The sequence below is a fragment of the Xylona heveae genome (assembly GCF_001619985.1).
Source record: "Xylona heveae TC161 unplaced genomic scaffold L228scaffold_3, whole genome shotgun sequence".
NCBI classification, from domain to species: Eukaryota; Fungi; Ascomycota; class Xylonomycetes; order Xylonales; family Xylonaceae; genus Xylona; species Xylona heveae.
Window position 1 is genome coordinate 1,887,499 of NW_017264195.1, and position 19,165 is coordinate 1,906,663.

At 50.5% G+C, this 19,165-nt stretch overlaps 7 protein-coding genes across 7 annotated transcripts; 3 read left to right on the forward strand and 4 right to left on the reverse strand.

The window, feature by feature from the left end:
* Positions 1 to 2,675: 2,675 nt before the first annotated feature.
* On the reverse strand, positions 2,676 to 9,378 carry L228DRAFT_98549 (hypothetical protein). Its single transcript, XM_018337036.1, has 2 exons — positions 2,860 to 9,378; positions 2,676 to 2,758 (listed from the first exon to the last, which is right to left on the reverse strand). Exons 1-2 carry the CDS (start codon positions 9,278 to 9,280, stop codon positions 2,736 to 2,738), a joined length of 6,444 nt encoding a protein of 2,147 aa, XP_018190080.1. The 5' UTR covers positions 9,281 to 9,378; the 3' UTR covers positions 2,676 to 2,735.
* Positions 9,379 to 10,224: 846 nt separating this feature from the next.
* Positions 10,225 to 11,760, reverse strand: L228DRAFT_281590 (hypothetical protein). Its single transcript, XM_018335901.1, has 2 exons — positions 11,598 to 11,760; positions 10,225 to 11,547 (listed from the first exon to the last, which is right to left on the reverse strand). Exons 1-2 carry the CDS (start codon positions 11,653 to 11,655, stop codon positions 10,637 to 10,639), a joined length of 969 nt encoding a protein of 322 aa, XP_018190081.1. The 5' UTR covers positions 11,656 to 11,760; the 3' UTR covers positions 10,225 to 10,636.
* A 158-nt stretch (positions 11,761 to 11,918) lies between these two features.
* On the forward strand, positions 11,919 to 13,549 carry L228DRAFT_281591 (prohibitin). Its single transcript, XM_018335902.1, has 4 exons — positions 11,919 to 12,216; positions 12,324 to 12,392; positions 12,446 to 12,801; positions 12,857 to 13,549. The coding sequence occupies exons 1-4, from the start codon at positions 12,042 to 12,044 to the stop codon at positions 13,187 to 13,189; spliced, it is 933 nt and encodes a 310-aa protein (XP_018190082.1). The 5' UTR covers positions 11,919 to 12,041; the 3' UTR covers positions 13,190 to 13,549.
* A 244-nt stretch (positions 13,550 to 13,793) lies between these two features.
* On the forward strand, positions 13,794 to 15,159 carry L228DRAFT_218984 (putative NEDD8-like protein). The gene is made up of 4 exons (XM_018330202.1): positions 13,794 to 13,896; positions 14,141 to 14,198; positions 14,393 to 14,475; positions 14,627 to 15,159. The coding sequence occupies exons 1-4, from the start codon at positions 13,886 to 13,888 to the stop codon at positions 14,709 to 14,711; spliced, it is 237 nt and encodes a 78-aa protein (XP_018190083.1). The 5' UTR covers positions 13,794 to 13,885; the 3' UTR covers positions 14,712 to 15,159.
* L228DRAFT_281593 (hypothetical protein) lies at positions 14,990 to 16,737 on the reverse strand. Its single transcript, XM_018335903.1, has 4 exons — positions 16,463 to 16,737; positions 16,329 to 16,405; positions 16,117 to 16,257; positions 14,990 to 16,039 (listed from the first exon to the last, which is right to left on the reverse strand). Exons 1-4 carry the CDS (start codon positions 16,518 to 16,520, stop codon positions 15,233 to 15,235), a joined length of 1,083 nt encoding a protein of 360 aa, XP_018190084.1. The 5' UTR covers positions 16,521 to 16,737; the 3' UTR covers positions 14,990 to 15,232.
* A 302-nt stretch (positions 16,738 to 17,039) lies between these two features.
* L228DRAFT_259735 (hypothetical protein) lies at positions 17,040 to 18,557 on the forward strand. Its single transcript, XM_018334188.1, has 2 exons — positions 17,040 to 17,128; positions 17,198 to 18,557. Exons 1-2 carry the CDS (start codon positions 17,092 to 17,094, stop codon positions 18,271 to 18,273), a joined length of 1,113 nt encoding a protein of 370 aa, XP_018190085.1. The 5' UTR covers positions 17,040 to 17,091; the 3' UTR covers positions 18,274 to 18,557.
* L228DRAFT_259736 (tubulin binding cofactor A) lies at positions 18,388 to 19,098 on the reverse strand. The gene is made up of 3 exons (XM_018334189.1): positions 18,807 to 19,098; positions 18,657 to 18,743; positions 18,388 to 18,568 (listed from the first exon to the last, which is right to left on the reverse strand). The coding sequence occupies exons 1-3, from the start codon at positions 18,969 to 18,971 to the stop codon at positions 18,467 to 18,469; spliced, it is 354 nt and encodes a 117-aa protein (XP_018190086.1). The 5' UTR covers positions 18,972 to 19,098; the 3' UTR covers positions 18,388 to 18,466.
* Between the last annotated feature and the right edge of the window lie 67 nt (positions 19,099 to 19,165).

Below are 19,165 nucleotides of genomic sequence, written 5' to 3' on the forward strand. Positions count from 1 at the left end.
GAGCATCAGCAACCGTGGCAGTAAGGGCGCGTTCCTCGGCCTGAGCCTTCATTTTCTGCTTCTTTTTGGCCTTCTTAGATTTGGATCTGTTAAGCTTGGCATCGGAAGCCGGTTCAGCCGGCGCTTCGAAAGGCTGCTCTTGGATCTCATTGGCATCTACCTCCGACTTTCCCGATTGCAGTGAATTGAGTTCCACTTCTTTCATTGCAGCGGCTTCTGGGACGCTTTTCGGATCTAGAACTGACGGATCTCCAACAATGCCAACCGTCGCTTCTTTTGGTTGCTCGGCCGTCTCAGGCTCAGTGAATGTCGCAATCTCATCAAGCGCAGGACCAGTTTCTTGACCAAGATCTTCCACTTGGGGCTGTTCTACAACAGCCCCACCCTCCGGCTCATGCGCCGACCCTATCTTTTGTACTTCGCGTTCCTGAAACTCAATATTCCCTGCGGAATCAGTGACCTGCACACGCTCATCGGGGCTTTGTCCATCCTCTTCAGTAAATCTTTTAATATCCAGAGGTCGATCATCCTTTAGCTCTAATGCGTCGACATGCTCTCCCGGGTCGGGTATGGGACTTTGCAGTTCGGGTGTCTGTGCTTGCGTTGAACTAGTGGAAGCTCCCTTCTTCTTCTTTTTGTTCTTGCTCTTTTTGGATTTCTTTGAAGTTGAAGAAGGTTGTTGCTCGGTTTGATCCACCACATTCACAATTTTAGGATCGTCTTCAGGAGTTTCTGCTTCTAATTCTCGAGCAGTTTCCGAATCGTGTGGTGGGGATGAGGTGCTTTCCTCAGATAAGCCTTCCCTAGCTGAGACTCTGTCTTCAGGAGTACTTTCCCGGAGATTAAGGGGAACGTTGCCTTCTTTATCCTCGGCCAAATAAGTCTGTGCTGTCTCTTCTCTCGAATCTGCACTGGTGTGATCGAAGGGCACCTCAGGTAAATTTGGCTGAAAATTCTGCCGGGGCTCACCAGTCGAAACAGGTGGAGTGGTTTCCGCCGGCGACAGACCATCCGAACCTCCGGGCAGAGCCTGAGGTTCGGGGTTGGATTCCCAGTCATGGTCCGGAAATATTTCTCTAGCGCTGTGGACAAGCCGATCTGGTGCAACGTCAGGCGGGGCCTGCAGTGATGAGTCTTGATCTGGCCGCGCTTCAACTTGACTGGCCTGTGCCGTTGTAAGTTCATGTCCTTGCGTGGCAATTTCTGGCTGCACAATGGGCGTCTGGGCTCTGGGCGTAGATGCTTCAGAATTTGCTATATCTCGATCTTCAGGAGCCTGTTCCAGAGGAGTCGCGACATCCTTTTCACTTGAATCCTCGACAGTTTGGTGGTGTGGTTCTTCCCAGCTATGTTCATATCTCCTAAGGGCATCGTGGATAGAGGTGCTTCGAGAGGAGGTTCGACTCGATGGGAGGGATGGGTAGGTTTCTGTCGGTTCGTCTTCAGCTCTATAACTATTGCGCTCGACCAAATAGAGCGGGCGAAACTCGTCAGTAGAGGTCTTGAATTCTGTTGAACCCGGCCGAGTGTGTCGAGACCGTGTAGGTGATAACTGTTCAGTCTGTGAAGGTGTAGGGGATGTCGGAGCTAGATTGGTTCTTGTCAAACCAGGTGACGGTGGCCCTTTTCTAAAGGAAAAATGAAGTGGGATTGCAGTGGGCGATGCCGCGCTTCTCGTCGAGCCTGGTACTTGAATACGTTCTGGCGTTTTCGCTGGGAGCTTCAACCGATCGTTCGAATTGGGAGACGTGGGCCGATGCTCGGTGGTGGGAGATAGATCAGCAGCTTGTTGCATTTCAATGGGCGTAGTAGGACGGCTTTCAGACGAGAATGGCAGCTCTTTTGCCTGATCTATTTCAGTTGGCGAGTATGACTGGGTTGTTAACAGCTGTGGAAGATCCTTCGTGTGCTCAGCTTCAATGGGAGAAGCTGATCGAGTATCCGGCAGATCTGGCAGGTCGGCAGTATGTCCGACTTCGATGGGAGAAGTAGGGCTACTGTTAGGTAAGGAAGGTAGGTCCTCTGGATGCCCGACCTCTATGGGTGAAGTTGGTCTAGTACCTGGCAGTGACGGCAGATCGCTCCGGTGTCCAACTTCAATTGGAGAAGTGGGGACAGTTGGAGGAAGACTTGGCAGATCTGTAGCAGATCCCACAGCTATAGGAGAGTTTGGTCTGCTTTGTGGCAAAGCGGGAAGGTCACTCGCACGTCCAACCTCGACGGGAGACGTTGAACGGGTGGCAGGCAAAGATGGCAGATCGCACGTATGTCCTACCTCAATTGGAGAGGTGGGGTTGCTCTCAGGCAAATATGGAAGGTCCTTGACGCTTCCAACGTCGATTGGGGATGTCGGACGACTAGCAGGAAGTGAAGGGAGGTCCTTCACACTGCCAACCGCTATGGGAGATGTGCTCCTGCTCGCAGGTAAAGAAGGGAAGATTTGTTCCTCTTCACGTTGCGCGTCCGCAACTAATGCGGTTTGGATTTCTCTGCTAGGAGAGGATGCGGGTGGAGGCTGTCCTCCTTCAGCGACTTGGTGTGGCAATGTTTCAGGGAGGGCTTCATGGTCTACTGGGGTAGAGGTCGGCTGTGGTACAGGCTCATCTTCAGAATAGAGGGCAAGAGATTGATCTACGACAGGGGCAGGTGACGACGCAAGGCTACCTGGCAAGGAAGGAAGTTCGTTGACATCAATGTCTGAAAATTTTCCTTTATTCATCCCTCCTAGCGGCAATTCAGCGCCTAGAGGATTTTGTTCCTGGAATAATGTTAGCGATGTGCCTATGCGATAACGGAAGATCCGAGGAAAAGGAGGCTGTCTAAATACCTTGGAAGCCTGCTTTTGGGAGGTGGTCGTACCTGTACCTATGTCGCTACTATGGCGGTGCTTTTTCTTCTTCTTCTTTTTCCCACTGGCACTGCTTGACTCCCGGCTTTCCTCTTCAAGGGAGGGCTTCTGGCTCAACTCGGGAAGACTGGTCGCGGAGCGGGCGGCATCATCACCAATATCGTAGGGATCACGGCCAATTTCTTCTTCTTTTGATCCCCGCTTGCTCTTTGGCTTCAACTCCTCGCTACGGATTTCTCGTGATCGTTCGAGAGCGGGCAGCGAGTCCACTGAGCGCCTTCCAGTGAGGAAAGAGAAAAGCCCCCCCCTCTTCTCCCGTTTACTGCCCTTGTCATCATCTAGTCTTGCCGGTAACGATGTGACAGAAGCGAGATCATTGTAATCTAAACTTGAGCGCTTCGATTTTCGCTTGGACCCGTGAGAGTCATCATGACCCCTGTGTTCCGTTTCAGACATTGACATTGACCGAGTAAGTGGTTTCGGTGAGCCGAAGACGTCGCTTGATCGTCGTGAGCGTCTCTTTCTATGTGTCCGTTCGCTGCTCTCTTCAAGATTTGAGCCACGCGACCTGGAGCGATGTACGGATGCTGAGGAATCCGGCCTCTCACTAGCTCTGGAAGATCTACTTCCGTCCAGTCTTGATTCATCCTCCATCTTGCCACGAGAGCGGCTACGATGGGAACTCCGCTTCCGTGGTTTCGAAAGCTCCTCATCACTCCACCCATAAAACTTGTCCTCTTCCGGAGCCTCGAAAGGTTGGTCTTGCGCTTCTCCCCACGACGAAAAAGATCCTCGTCTCTTAAATACTGCACTAGCAACGTCCGCCTCGGGCTCTCTTACAGTGGAGCCTGAGAGCTCTTCAGCGTCCTCGTCGAGTTCGTGAGGCAACGGCACTTGCGCTGTAAACTCGGTATCATCAACAACAGCGTCTCGCACCAGGTCATTAGGCTCCCCGGCGTCTTGCTCGCTGCCAGACGAATCATCTCGAAATGCAAGTTCCGATCTTAGCGGAGAGCCAGGAACTCTATGCCCGAAACGGCTACTAGCTCTCTTGGTCTTCCTGGGCCGCTTCACGTCCGCCAATTCTTCCACATCGTCAAATGCATTGCTAGGAATGGAGACGATAGATTGCGAACCGCTGCTCCGAGGGTTGACACCAATGTCAGAGCTACTAGATCTCCGAGTCCCTATTTGCATGTCAAAGCCTGGGGTATCATCGAACCTTTCGTTCGAGCGTCCCAACTCTCTAGGGCTCGAATCTTGTGATCTTGAGCGCTGCGATTTAGCTGTTTGAGTTTCAGGGCCCCAGCTACGGCGTCTTAGGCTTGTCGAGCCTTTCGAATTTGATGGCGGCTTTCCAACTTCTGAACGAGTTTCGTAAACAGGGGAATCACTAATTTGTGCCTCGAATTCTTGAGCGTTTCTATTTCGATGTCTTTGAGCTTTCTCGTTCTCAAAGATTTGAGACTCGATACCGGGTTCGAAAGCGCCTTTGTCCGATGAAGTGGACACGTCCGGCCTTATTTCGCGAACTTTACGCTCAGGATCCGAAGAATCACGATCCGAGTCACGATCAAATTCATCCCCCTCCCTCTCAGCTCCAAGCTGCCGCGCAGATGAGCCGGCTCTTTCTTCCTCGGTTGGAGAGGGGGATCGCGAAATTTCTTTGGGATGCATCTTGGTTTCTACAGGGGTGACGGTGCCAGGTGTTTCCACCTCTCCCTCAACATAACCGACTCTTGGCGGAGCTCCTTCAGTACCTGGAGAGTCAAGGCCAAGGTCTGTCACAGTCTCCGCGTAAGGAGCATGGTAGAACCGAAAGTCATGCGATGCTGGGGGGGATTTGCGGTGTCTAAAATTATTGTCATCAATGACGATAGCAGGATCGAACCCGCTATCTTCTAGTCCAGCAGCAACAGTTGCAGCAAATTCAACATCTTCGCCGAAAGCTCCGGGGACGTGTTGAGGAAGGTCGCCAGAAGAAGACGATTCTGGTACTGGATGGCTTTCATACTCGTGTGCATGAATTTCAGGGCTCTCGTCCGTAGACTGGTTAGATGAATGTCCATGGTAATCGCCATCATCCTTCTGCGGTTCCTCCTCCGAGGATTCTACAATGTATTCTTTCGTCTGTAGATCTCCCCAGCTGACCCTGGATTCCGATGACTTCTCAGGACCAGTTGAACTGTTTGGTTTCGTCTCTACTGGAGAGATAGGCGCTGATCTGTCATCCCTCGTTGAACCGATGGTGCTCGGAGGAGGAGAAGGTTCGATCAAATTCAACCTAGGGACAATCCAAGGCAAAGCGCCGTAGGGATAGCTTCCAGCAAATTGGGCATGTTGTAACGCATCGTTGTCATTTTCATGATCGACAGGGGGAGCTATGGTTACAATCTGCGGCACCCGAGATGAAGTAACATTGGAGTCGCCGTTTGGATCAGGGGATTGAGGAGAGTCTGACTTCCTAGACAGCAGCTCCGGCGGTGCGAAATATGCTGCCACTGGTTGTGGCTCCTCATTGTACTTATCCATGACTGAATCTACGTAAGCTTGCGCTTCGCGATCCGAGAGTGGGTGATAATCCGGAACGTAATCCCCTGGATGACGGCTTGAACGAGCGTATTCGCTCCTAGGCGATTCGCCTTCAGGGGATGCTTCGGGTCTGAATTGTTCAAGTTCCACCTGCGGTTGCCCATGGCTCCTGGAGTCGGATGAGGACTCGTTTTCTTTTGATGAAACGAATGGGCCAGGGTTTGAAGGAGCTGCATTCACTGAAACAGGAGTATCAGAGCTCGAGTGCCGTGGTTCATTCTGCCTGCCGGGACGAATCTCCACAATCTGAGGGTTTCCATCATCCAAAGGGGCTGCAAATACCTCATTTGTCCTTGTCGTTGCACTGCTCTGCCTCCGTCCCTGCGATTTCTCATTATTTTGGAAGCGTTGCAGAGAAGGCTTTCTGCTTTCCGGTTTTACCCTTCTTGGCTGAAAGTCGCTATAAGAAGCGACTCCTGCCCGTTGTCCGGAGGCCAGATCTCTGTCTGTGGATCCAAACGTAGGCGACGAAGCTCGTCTACGTCGAGTTGTTGGAACTTTGACTTCCTGATCGTTTTCAACAGGAACAGAGTCTTGTACCAGGTATTGAAATGGGTCAACCGGCGTTCTTCGCTCTCGATTTTCTGTGCCGGTCGCTCGATATTCGACGTATGGTTTCCTGTGAATAGTTGGCGCAGTCGTTGCAGACTCTGGTGCTTCATATGTAGAGCCCTGCAAAGTGGATTCAACGAAATTGGACAGCTTTTCTGGTGCGACAGCTACAATTGGCTGAGTATGCTGGATTGGTACAGGCTCGGGGCGCGCGCTTCGGTTCACTGTTTGAGAAGAGATAACTGAGTCGCTCCGCCTAACATCGAATCTCGATGGATCCGAAGTTGGAACAGGTACCACATATTGCATATCTGGCACTCTTGCATTATAACTGGGTACAGCACCCTGACGATAATTGAGAGGTGGAGCCGTTGGCGAATTTGCACTGTCCCGAAGTTCGATCGGACCCGCTTTTGGAGGACGTTGGGCAGGACGGTCAACAGATGCAGAAGAAGGCGTCCGTCTTTTACCACCAAACATCCACTTCCAATTTGAAATTCCAGACCGCTCTGAATCAGAAGACTTCCGATGGCGACGAGGCCCGTTACTACCGGAATCCGAGGCCCCACCGAATGCAAGAGCCGAGCTGACGCTGGAGGATTCCGCCTCGGACACGGATTCCCATGCGTCATCCGACGAAGACAATTGACTGCCTTTCCGAGGAACGTCACCGCGAGTATCTGCTTTGTTCTTCTTTCCTCGCTTAGAGAGCACTGAAGCTGCAGCTACGCCGAGCCCAATCATTGCAGCATCATCATTAAACGCTTTGTTAGCATGACGTGGGCCTTGTCTCGAACTTTTTGAAAGTCCGCCACCATATGCCAGACCCATGTCTGCTGAGGAAGAAGACGCCGAGGACGATGATGATGAATTTCCAAAATTGAAGAAACTTTTTGATTTTCTGGAGCGCCCTGGGCGCGAGAAGGGTTTAGTGACCGATCCTTCAACGATTCCTGCAGCTTGGGACTTCTTAAGATACTTTGAATCCGGCGTGGGAGATCGATGACGCCTGTTTCGAGAGGCTTTGGAGCTTGCAAGGCCAAACAAAGACGCAAGACCAGACATACGGGAAGGGCTTTGGCGGTTTGATCGCACGTACTCTCGGCGCGATGTGGGATAAGAGGAATCATTGCTGTCGAAGGCTCCGGGAACCGAGGGAGGAAAGTCTGCAGCAACGCCGGACTGCAAAACTCTATTTCTCCGATCTGGGGACCTGCTCCGTGAGCGATGTCTCTGAGGGGAGTTACTACCGATAGGGGCATAAAAACCATAGGATTGGGATGAATCCCGCCTTGGCTGAGACCCATAGCGGCTGTCACTGGAGGGAAATGCTGCAGACTCTGTTCTCTTTCCTGATCTCACACTATAAGTATCCTCAAAACCCCGCTTTTGCTTTGCAAAAGTCTGACTCGCTTGGCCGAGCCCATAACCAGCAAGTCCAGCGGCCAGAGAAGATTTTTTCCCCCTCCGTGATTGTTCGCTATCGGATAATCCGTAACGCCTCTCTTTGTCCACCTTTCCGCGGCTCCCAGGCCGATCATTGGATTTCCGTCTGCGGTAGTGATGCTTGCGTGGAGCATCTCTGGCAGTTGTTCCAGGCTCAAAACAATCTTTGCATACACCGATGTATTCGGTATATTCCTCATACTGCGCAACTCCCTCCCTGTCCTTCCAGAACTCTACAAACTTTTCCAACGGCCCCTTTCGCCGAGTCTGCAATGCCATTGCGCCATGGCTATAGCCGTTCAATGCGACATTTCCAGAACCGGCAGACCCTGCCATTCCAAGAGCGGTACTGCCATAAATCGGCGTAGTAGCCGCGTATGAAAGCTGTCCCGGCCGCGGAGGTTTTGAAGGACGTTGAGCGTCCGGGACGGAATAGACAGGTTGTGATTGCGATGGCTGCGAGGTCGAGGTATAGCCGGCGGCGTTCATCCCAGACTGAGAGTTACCGTGACTGTGTGATGAATGATGGCCCAGATAGTACCCTGTGGCCGCTCCAGCCGCCGCGGCGCCTAGGGTGGGGATCGCGGGTGCGGATGACGAATGATGGACAGTAGGACTGGCACCAGGTGGGGCAGAGGAGACTGTGGAATACATATTTGGCGGCGCTGGCCCTTGAGAATAGGAAACTTCGTCGTTGAATGAACTGCTCCCAGCGTGATGGCTAGCAGAATGCGCAAGGTTGGATGCGGCATATCCGGCGCTCCCTGTCAGAGCGGCTGCTGCGCTGCCAGACATACTCGGAGGGGTCGGTTTGGATGGCCTTGTCGGCCTGTTGCTTGACGATACTGGCGTTGAAGACGTTGGCCGCAAGCTTTGAAGATTGGCGCCGTCATTGAAAAAATCTGCTGCAGCACCGACCCCTCCCAGAGCGGATGGTTCTATAGGCGGCGCACTCAACGGGGATGCCGCCTGAAGGTGAGGCTGGGCGCCAACAATGAGTGAGGGCGGCTGTGGTCTCACACCAGGCTGCTCAGCAACAGATTCTCCATGATCACCATAGTAATCAGCCGCAAGACCTGGTCCACCTTCGGCGAAACTGAGCGGCGGTCGATAGGGCGCGGCATATTGAGCGGGGTCTTGTCCAGGAAATTGGTCGGTTATATGCGATGATAATTGTGAATACGTATGTGTACTTGGAGCTGGAATGCTCTGTTGAGCAGGCGACGAGGTCACCGCTGGTTCCTCGTACGCAGTCATGTATTCGTAGCCCGCTGCATTAGGTGCGCGGCTCTCGGCATAGTCAATGCTGCTCATACCGCGTTCCCTGTCATCCTCTCCTAGCCCTCTTTTAAGTCTATCTCGGCTCTGCCACTGCAACTCCTGTATTCGAGCCGGACTTCTTGAACGTTCACGTCGATGCTGTCTCCGCTCGCGGCTTGGAGAACGCTCCGAGCGCCGTCCGCTCTTGGCACTTCTTACTGCATAATAAGATCCACCGCGAGACTCAATTCGCGACGTATTCTTCGAGAGGCCAGAAGAGGACCTGTCGCGTCGGGTCTCTCGGTCAACACGATTGCTCGGAGCGGTTGCGTAAGAGGCAATTGATGGAGATTCTGGCGAATAATAGCTAGATCGCGATCGTGGGACAGTGGCAGAGGCTGATCGACTATGGCCGCGATCATCACTGCGAGATGGTTTATATGCAGAGGGCGAGGAGACAACGGATCCGGAGCGATGTCTCGAGGATGAATGTGTCGAACGCTTGCCGACTTGCGAGATCTCTTCGTCCCGGTCGCGCAATGACCTACTTGAGGGAGACCTTCCTAGCAATCGACTCCACATACTTGCAGATAAATAAAATTATGAATTAAAGTGATGAGTAGACATGAAAAGGCATAAGCGTGTATCGTGACGGAAATCTCTGAGCGCTAATGATCATGTCTATTGCAAATCATGAGCGAGCTGCGACATGATACACAAAAAGGGTAAACAACATCAAGTCATGTATGCGCGAATGGAGATTCGTCAATCGTCATGCTCAAATACAGTGAGGGTATATGCAAAGCCAAATCATAAAATCGTCAAAGATTTTGGAAACTTTAGAAAAGTTCATGCAAAAATGAAAGGAAGAGTGGTTGGCGATGAAGAGATCGATCGAAGGCAAAAGGGAAAAGAAAGCGGCAAGAAGTGCATGGGGGGCGTGGTAGTGAGGTTTCCCCCATGCTGTGTTGTGGTTGGGTGAAGGGTGAGTCGGTGAAGGCGATCGGGTCACTAGCCGGGGAGGGAGCAGGTGGAGGCTGGGACGCCAACGGAGATTGACTCGAATGTAGCCAACCACGGTCCGAGCCGCCTCTCGGATCCTGAGTTGTACGCAGCTGAAATGCTGCTGCTGGTCACGGCTCGACGCAAATTTAGTCGAATGGATGCTCATCATCATTTCACCAGCTTCGTGAAAGGTCGTCTCGCCTGCATCGTCCTTCAATGGTGTTTTCATTGGAGGATGACTTGCATCGGTAAGTGAACAGACCACGCGTACCAAATGACTTACCCTTCAGGTAACCCCTCCAATCACAACGATAATGACTTTATCCCTTGCCGGCATTGCGGACATTCTGCAACGTTGATATCGACTCGTTTGAAAAATCATCGCAAAGAGAAAACGAAATGACACTTTTGCAAGAAATAAGATGGCGTCTCAAGACGGGGTTTTTTTCTAAGTGATGAGGGAAGCTTGTTTTATAATATGATAAACATAGTGTTTGAGCTTTGTAAGAAGCTTCAAAATGGCGCATCTGATATAAAAATACCGCAAGCAAAAAGTTTCTCAAACATTGAAAAAATAAATAAAAATAAAAATAAAAATTGGTTTAAAGCAACTCTTAAAGAGGGCGACAAATGCCCAAACCATTTTAAAACTGATATAGCTCAATGGCGTGACCTCATAGGAGATCTATTCACATTTATGTGCCCGAACTTCAAAAATTCCGGAATTCACCCTTTTCGAATGCATGCTGAATGTACCACGACCGATTAAATGAATCCAGCGCCCCGTTACAACGCCTAATTAAAGTAATGCTGATGTCCGGATAAGAAAATGGAAGGAAGGCGCGGATAATCGAGAATCCCTGGAGAGCCCCATTGGTAGAATAAAGCGAGAAAGGAAATGACTATGACCGTTATGCTCTCAGAAAACCCAGTTCAACTGGGCACGCCCATCAGTTGTTGTCGTAGCTGCATGATCTGAGCACGTTCAAGAGGAGGCAATGCCTGGAGTTGATCTGGCGTCATTGACAAAACCTGCTGTATCAAAGCCTTCTGCTCAGGTGGAAATGCGGCTAGAGCAGGTGGGGGTGGCGGAAACGCCTGATTTTGCAAGGGCGGAGTAGCGACCTGTGCTGGACCAGACACCGGCGGGAAAGGCGAATAGCTTTGGGGAAAAGGCTGAAACTGCTGGGCTCCAGGAAACTGAGGCACAGGCGGTGGGGGCGGGAACTGAGCAGCTTGAACAGGTTGGGGGGTAGACTGCTGCGCTGGAGGCTGCTCCACAACTGATGCAAGTGCTTGCGTATCCACAAGGCCCATGAGAAGTAGAGCTTGGAAAATGGCGTAGCTCAACTGGGGTGCCTGTTTAAGTAGCTCCGTCGCCTTGGTAGGATCGGCCATGACAAGTGACTTCATCTGAGTGAGAATGTCCAGTAGCTGAGTCGGCGGAAGCGTTGAAAGAGTTCTCGAAATAGCATCAGGGCAAGTGAGGTTCGGTGCGAGATCTACTCCAGGCGGTAGTGGGGGAAGGATGGCGGTCTGTGGAGGAGGCGGGGGAGGTCCGGATAGACTCGCACCGTTGGGGATTGGTGGGAATTGAGGAGTATATCCTGCGGGAGCCGCATCGTCATCCTGTCCATCCGGCCGTGAAAAGTCCACCCTCAACTTGCGACCCATTATTTCGTAGTCATTGAGGTTGCGAACGGCCGAAGCGGCGGCATCCGCGTCGGAGAACTCGGCGAATCCAAAGCCTTTTGGCTGGCCGGTGTCTTTGTCATGAATCAATCTGAATCCCAAGACCTGACCGACAGTGCTGAATGTATGAATGATTTGTTCCTCGCTCAACCCTTTCAAAGTTAGTGCTCAGTGTAGAGAAGACATTCAAATGTCGAATTACCATATGGTATGTTGCCAATAAAGATGACCCTTCCGGCCTTTTCTTTATCAAGAGGCATGATGCCTACAAAGGGTTCTTGAGAGACTCAGAAGCCTTCGAAATGAAGGCCTGTACAGCGTTTAAGCGGGATGTATAAGGTTCTAAAAGGAGCTGGCGCCCTATAAAACAATCCTCAAAGGCTGAATCGACGCATTGATGCCAATTGTAAAGCAACCCCAGAGCTTCGCGGGAGCGATACGCTGTGATTGGTGACTTAGCCGACCGGGGCAAAATAGACTAGTGATACCATTCGCAGTAATGATGCCTTCTCCATCGCCCGCAAGCACCTCACAAGTCATCAAACTCGATACTTCCTCCTCGATCAACGGCGCGGTCATAAGACGACAGTCGAATAAACCAAGAAGTTTGGTACCTGTGGCTGTTGAGCCTCCACTGTGAAAAACGATGGCGAGAGATCCTCGTGAGACTTGGGCGAAGCTCCAGCAGACCTTGCAGACTGCTCAACAGCAAGGCAAGCGTGGATTTGGAGGCGGTCCTCCCAAGAGCTTTTTCGCTGGAATTGGTGGATTGGTTCTCCTTGGTGGTGCCGTGGTTGTTGCAAACAATGCCTTGTTCAACGGTATGTACGATCTCGAGGGAACTAGGAGCTCTCATGAGCTATCCCTCCCGTGGCGGCGCGTGGGTCTTCCAAAGTTGAATAGCAATGCTGACAACAGTTTGACACAGTCGATGGTGGTCACCGTGCTATTAAGTACACAAGAGCAGGGGGTGTCAAGAAGGAGATTTACAATGAGGGTAGGTCCTTTTCTTTTCATGCTTACAAAAGTCCTCCAACTGATGCAATTTAGGAACGCATTTCCGCATCCCATGGTTCGAAACCCCCATTACCTATGATGTTCGTGCAAAGCCTCGCAATGTTGCCTCCCTTACTGGCACGAAAGATCTGCAGATGGTCAACATTACCTGCCGTGTGTTGTCAAGGCCGCGAGTCGATGCTCTGCCTCAGATTTACCGGACCCTAGGCACAGACTACGATGAAAGAGTGCTTCCTTCTATCGTCAACGAAGTGCTGAAGAGCGTCGTGGCGCAATTCAATGCTAGCCAATTGATTACGCAGCGAGAAAGTGTTAGTCGGCTCGTGAGGGACAACCTCGTCCGAAGAGCTGCCCGGTTCAACATCATGTTGGACGACGTTTCGCTCACTGTATGTTGAGGACCTAATTCCCATGCTGTTATAAATTGCTAACTAGATCGTAAAGCACCTCGCTTTCTCCCCTGAGTTCACTGCTGCCGTCGAGGCAAAGCAGGTGGCACAACAAGAAGCTCAGCGTGCTGCCTTCCTGGTTGACAAGGCACGGCAAGAGAAGCAAGCCATGGTTGTCCGTGCCCAGGGTGAGGCTCGTTCAGCACAACTCATTGGAGATGCGATTAAGCACTCCACGACATACGTCGACCTTAAGCGGATCGAGAACGCTCGCGCCATTGCCAGCATTCTCCAGGAGGCTGGTGGCCGGAACAAGCTCTACCTTGATTCGGATGTGTTGGGCCTCAACGTCAATGATGTGTCAAAGGCTACAAATGCGAAGAAATAAATCAATCGTGGGGTTTAAAAAAATATGTTCTTCTTGCACCTTCTTCACGGTGTTGAAATTTCAGCGTTGCGCAGAATCTCCAATCTTTAGCAAAAGGATTTCTCCTCCATGTATTAAATTAGGTCTCAGGTATTTTATCACGCATAGTTCTTACAGGGGGATATTTGGAATATTTATTTAGTATACTACATCAGCTGTTGACCTGCTACAATGGCACGTAATATGGTGTATATCAAACTTAGAGGAGCTGAATGAGAGCTGGATGGTCTCTGCATTGAGCAGCTTTTACAATCACAAGGGTTGACCAGCTATCTAATAAAACTCGAGTCATTGAAAGATGTACTGGCCATTAGCGCCCACATTCACTCGAGATCAGCCGCTTTGATCTCCTTTTTGCATTATGGCAAGCTTCCTCAACTCTGTGCCAGATCTTCGCCTCCAACGAACTGCGTACTTGGCTTGATTGACCCTGCCGCATCAACATCACTGAACCTCGGCTAATCTATCAAGATGGGCAGTCGTGTTTCGGTGCACCGCAGGAGCCACCTCCGCCGTCGCCAAGGGTCTCAGCGTATTCGCTCAGAGTCCGCCGTCAATCTAGTCACGAATAACTTGACCGTGCCAGCAGCCGAAGAGCCCGGAATACAACCCGAGACCTCTAAGCTTCCAGTTCCTCCTTCCCCCGAGCCTGTCAAGATGCGCCTTAAGTAAGTTCATTCCAAAACCCATTTTCTTTCCATTTGTCATATTCCAAGCTTTATCCAGGCATCGGATTGCTCTAGGAGCTTCTCATGGCGGGGTACGTGGGGTCGAGCTCTGATGAGCTCGTGGAGCATCTGTGAGGGATTGCTCCAAGCTCCTTATGCCAATGAGAATGTTTACTAGTAGCCCGGAAGTTTACAAAGGCAACTAGCATGGGTTAGGCTAACATTATACGTTTACAATTCACAGCGTTCGCACCCTCACCGGCAAAGAGATTGCCATTGACGACATCGAAAAGACTCACAAGGTACGAATGAATCCCACTCTTCCAAACCTTCGGTTTCAGATCCGTTTCTCGCATGTCAAGCTCGAGAATAAATCATATTCGCATTCTGGCTTATCTGGTTTCATCTCCCATTTTGCTGTACGACCAGCGAAACTGCCAGACGGCGCTTTATAATTGATAACAGCAGGCTGACCTAGCATCTGTCACGTCAATAGGTCTCATACGTCAAGGAGAAGGTCGAGGAGCAAGAGGGCATTCCCCCAGTCCAACAGCGACTTATCTATGGCGGAAAACAAATGTGCGTTTATCAGCCTCTTCAGATTTTTATGTTCTTAACCTACTCCGGGCCGTTTGGCGGCTGCGTCAGAGCTCATTATCCCCTTGCGTACCGCAAATACTTTACGAACGTTTACATGTTCAAAAACTGACTTTGTCCTCGTGCATTTCAGGATGGATGATAAAACTGTAGAGGAGTATGGTCTTGAGGGTGGCGCTACGCTGCACTTGGTGCTCGCTCTCCGTGGCGGCCAGTAAAGCTTCATGATATCCATTTTGTTCTCATGGCTTAGCATCCACATGTGCTGTTTCGGCTATTCTAGCATGACCGCTCAACTGACGCCATAAGTTAGCTATGGCTCTGGGTCTTCCAAGGCGTTTGGGTTGATGAGACCACGAATATCATTATTTCATTTCTGTGGCAGCGAGCAACTGGCGATGGAGCCTATGCTACAGCGAGTTGTTGAGATTGCATCATTACGTTCTCGGCTACATATGGTTGACCACGCGGTCTCTTCAATACATATTTCGAATTAGTTTCCGTGAAAATCTATGAAAAGAACTGATGCTCTTCGGAAATCAATGGGTTTTCCACACGTTGTCTGCAAATTATACGCTTAAGAGATATGTTCATGGGGTGTTTGACAACTCCTAGAAGCCGAACCAACAGCATTGTATTCCCTTTCAACTCTAAATCCATAAACGCCATGGTATAGGCAGAATAAATGCAACATCTGACTCTTATCCTAAAACCTATGCAATATGAATCGCCAAATCATTTACGCAGGCCTACGCTTTTTGGCTGGCATAAAGGGGTTCACGGAGGGTCTCTTCCTCTCGATGGGCTCTCCTTGCGGACGAGGTGGTGGTCTAATAGGTGGTGCCTTGTATGCAGAGCTCGGAAAGGTAGGCCGTGAGTCAGATGGACGCGTAGTGTTTCCTAGAGCGCTGGAAGGCTTCACGTTGCTTGCAGATATCACAGAGCCGGAAGGCGGGCCAGAACTCTCGATGGGCTTTCCCTGCGCCACAGCCCTTAATCTCCGCTCCCGCTCTTCACTTGTCATGCCCGTGCCGCCAGCAGACGCCCCCGATCGAGCAACGCTGCCTCTACGTGGGGCATAGATCATAGCAGGTTTAGCATCGGATGCAGTTGAAGGGTCATTGTATCTAGGCGTCGTTGGCCGGCGATGCTCGTCCAACATCCCACGCGGCACGTGCCTCACTTGCGTCGCTTTATCCGATAGTCTGTGGGTCGGAGTCGCGAGGACACTTTTGCGGACACTGAATAGCGACATTTCGCGCGCTTCTCGACGAGCCTTTTCCATAACGCTCTTTCCAGTGTTTGTTTTTGTGCGTGATCCTGTGCCGAAGCTCAAAAGTGATTGATTCCCAGTTCGAACAGTACCCGGGCCTTTTGCCCTGCCACCTTCGACACGCATGCCCCTGTCGCGCGGTAGCCTGGGGACCGACGAAGGATCGACCACGCGTGATGTATGCTTGGCCTTTTCGGACTTGAGGCCGTCGAAAGCTGCTTTGAGCATTTCCGCATCTTTTTCGACTTCAGCCTGGCTTTCGTCTCGTAATTTCTACATATTCGTTAGTAATCTTGCTAGCGATGAGAGAAAAGGAATGCTCCACAATTATTTGAGGACGCAAAACTTACTTTGTAGACTTTATACCAGTTCTTTGGATTCTTGGGCTCATGGAGTTTCGATTCCCATTGCGGAACGTCCCGCTTGATGAATTCCATCCATATCTCCGCGTCGTGTCCACAGATTTGTGGAGAGTTTTCTTCAATGGAGCGCTGAGAAATAAATTATAAGCCAGGAATCGTTCTTTCGGAGGATATGCTCGGGAGATTCGTAATGCCCATACCAGTTGCGCGGGGTTCTCTAGCTTGATGAGAACCGGTCTAATCAATTCGTATGGAATGTCCCCGATATCTTGTATAGCTGTATAGTTTATTCTGTTAGCACGTGCAATCTTCCTGTATGGGAACAACATCTTACAATTAATGTTTCTTACGCAGGCCTTTCGGGCGAGCTGGTATAAGCTTACCGCAGGCATTGCGATACGTAGTGAAGTGCTGGATAAGAATAGGGTATTCTAGGTGGAATTCACGCTGACATAGCCATCTACCCAAATAACTGAAGAAAACGACAGTATATGTCAAGGGGTAATGCAATGGTGAAGTCGAGTCTTGAGATCAACTAGTAGTCGCCCAGCTGGTCTTTATGTATGCTCGACTGTGATCGGCGCCCACGTGAAAGGGATATGATGAAAGAAGCGGTTAAGCCAATGACTTGAAATGAAGAGACAAAGAACCCGCGCAAAATCTATATGTGCTGATCAAATACTTTTCATAACAAAAATTCGGTGCGAACGAGTTTGAAAGGTAAACAGGATGCTCAAGACTTGATAGCTCATTCACATTCAATTACGTACCGTACGGTTACTGATTGTTGCTATGCACGCATGACCCGGAGATTCGATACGGCCGACTTGGGCGACCTTGATGGCAACCTTTGGCAATAATGTCCGTCTTCTAGGCATTTGGACCGAGGGACACTTCTTCCATTGGTTTGCTATTATTTTTCTTGATACAGTTCAGGGAAGACCCCTCCTTCGCAAGTCAATAATGTCTGACTATTCCCTGCTTGATCAGGCTGATGAAGGTATGCCGATGCTTGGACCTCATTTTTTGATCTCAATTTTGCTGACAACCCGGTGCCCAACTTAAACAGATGGCCTCCATAAATCGCGTCTTCTCAACGTCGAAGAGAAGCCATACAAACGAATAACCAAACGTCTCCTAACACCCAATTCTCTAATTTACAATCCGCCAAAATTTCCACTCACTCCGCCACCAGACGCCTCAGCAGCCGATGAGGCTGCGGCGTCGCAGGAACGGGAAAAACAGAATCAACTTGAAGAGCGCCGTCAATGGCGAGAAGATGTCCTATTAGACTTTACCGCATTCGAAAGCAGCATAATTCGGACCCAATTTCTTCTTACGAGTAATGCGCAAGAGCGCGAGCGCTATGCAAAGGAGAAGCTGAAGATTCTGGCCACTGCGCAAGCCGTGAAAGAGAATACGGCCGAGCTACGCCAACAGCTGGAAGAAGCGCAGAAAACGCTTGCGCTGCGGAAAACCTACGACGATCTCACTGAGAAAATAACGAGTAACCGCATGCTACGGCCCAGAGAAGATCAGCATGCGAACATTGCGAAACTTAATGCCGAGATTGCTGAGCTGGAGCGAGAGTCTCGCGAGTATGCGCAGACGTGGGCGGAGCGAAGAGAGCAATTTGGTCGTATCATTGAGGAGGGTATGCAGCTGAGACGCATGATTAGGGACGAGAAAGAAGAAGCAGAGAGAAGAGAAGGCATGGAAGACCAAGAAGAAGGAGAGGAAGGGGAGGTGGGCGCCCAAAAAGGTGAAGGAAGCAGTGCGGTGGGCACGCCCAAGCCCGACGCCGAAGGGCTTACTCCGCTGCCGCAAGATGGAGAAGGCTTGACGCCCGCTGCATTGATTATGGATAAACATAGCCCACCTGGTCAGGCGCCGCTGAGGGGAAGTAGTCGTGCCCCTTCAACTGATCGGGATCGGGACGCTCAGATGCAAGAGTCTCAGGAGACAGAGGATGTCAGTATGGCGGATCAGGGGCAGACTACGGGAGGAACAGCGACGCCGCAGATCCAAATCACAGAAAATGGAGCACCTGCTACGCCTGCTCCTTCTGGGACACTTCCAAACGGAGCGCCGGACAAGCAAACCAATGTCCAGGGAAATTCGGGGGATAGGATGGATATGACGTGATGAGAAGGGGGAAAGCAGAGAGGAAAGGAGAATCTGAAGATAAAGATTCATCGGCGTATCAAAGATTGGTGGCGTAAGGCGTATATCATAGCGACGCGAGGGATTGGAAAACATATATCTGCTCTGTAATATCATTTCATTTGCTTTCTTTCTTTTATTTTGGTTTGAAATCATAAATTAGAGCCGACATCATTTAAGCAACTTCCCGGATGCTCACGCGAGCTTCTGCAATGGCTTCCTTTGCTTTGTTGATATCCTCGACGGGGCTCGACTCGCCAGATTCTTTCTCAGACTCCTGTAAAACGGCCGCGATATCAGCTTGTGTCCGATGAAAATATTCATGTTGATTCGCCTTTTCAAGCTTCACTCGTAAGTCGACATACCAGCTGCTTGTCTAATTGATCAACTGCCTCTGCAATGCGCTTCTTCAACGAAGGGAATACGGCCTTTGTCTCCTCGATCGCTTTGAGCTGTGCGGCATCAGCACTTCCCTCCTTGACAGATTGGGGGAATAAGCATAAAAAGAAATTTACCTCCTGCTTGATCTGATACTCTGCATTCTCGTCATTGCTGGATTGAGACTTGAGCTTCTCTACTCTCGACTGCTGCTGCTCGAGCTCTTTGTGGTAGCTTGCTTCTTCCTTAACGAGGCGGAGGACAGCAGAGGTCTTGATGGAAAGCTGAGAGGGAGGCGCCATGATATTTGTATTATATGTAATATAGCTTAAACTGTTCAACCCAATTTCAAGAAGTAAATATTAATTTTTGTATATATTAGTTTCAAAATAGTCTGCTCGATGTAGTGGATTCAAGGCGACAATTACTCGATATTACTATACCGCGTCGAGCGTACTCGCAAATTTGGCAGCGGGGAAATTGAAATGTCCGGGTA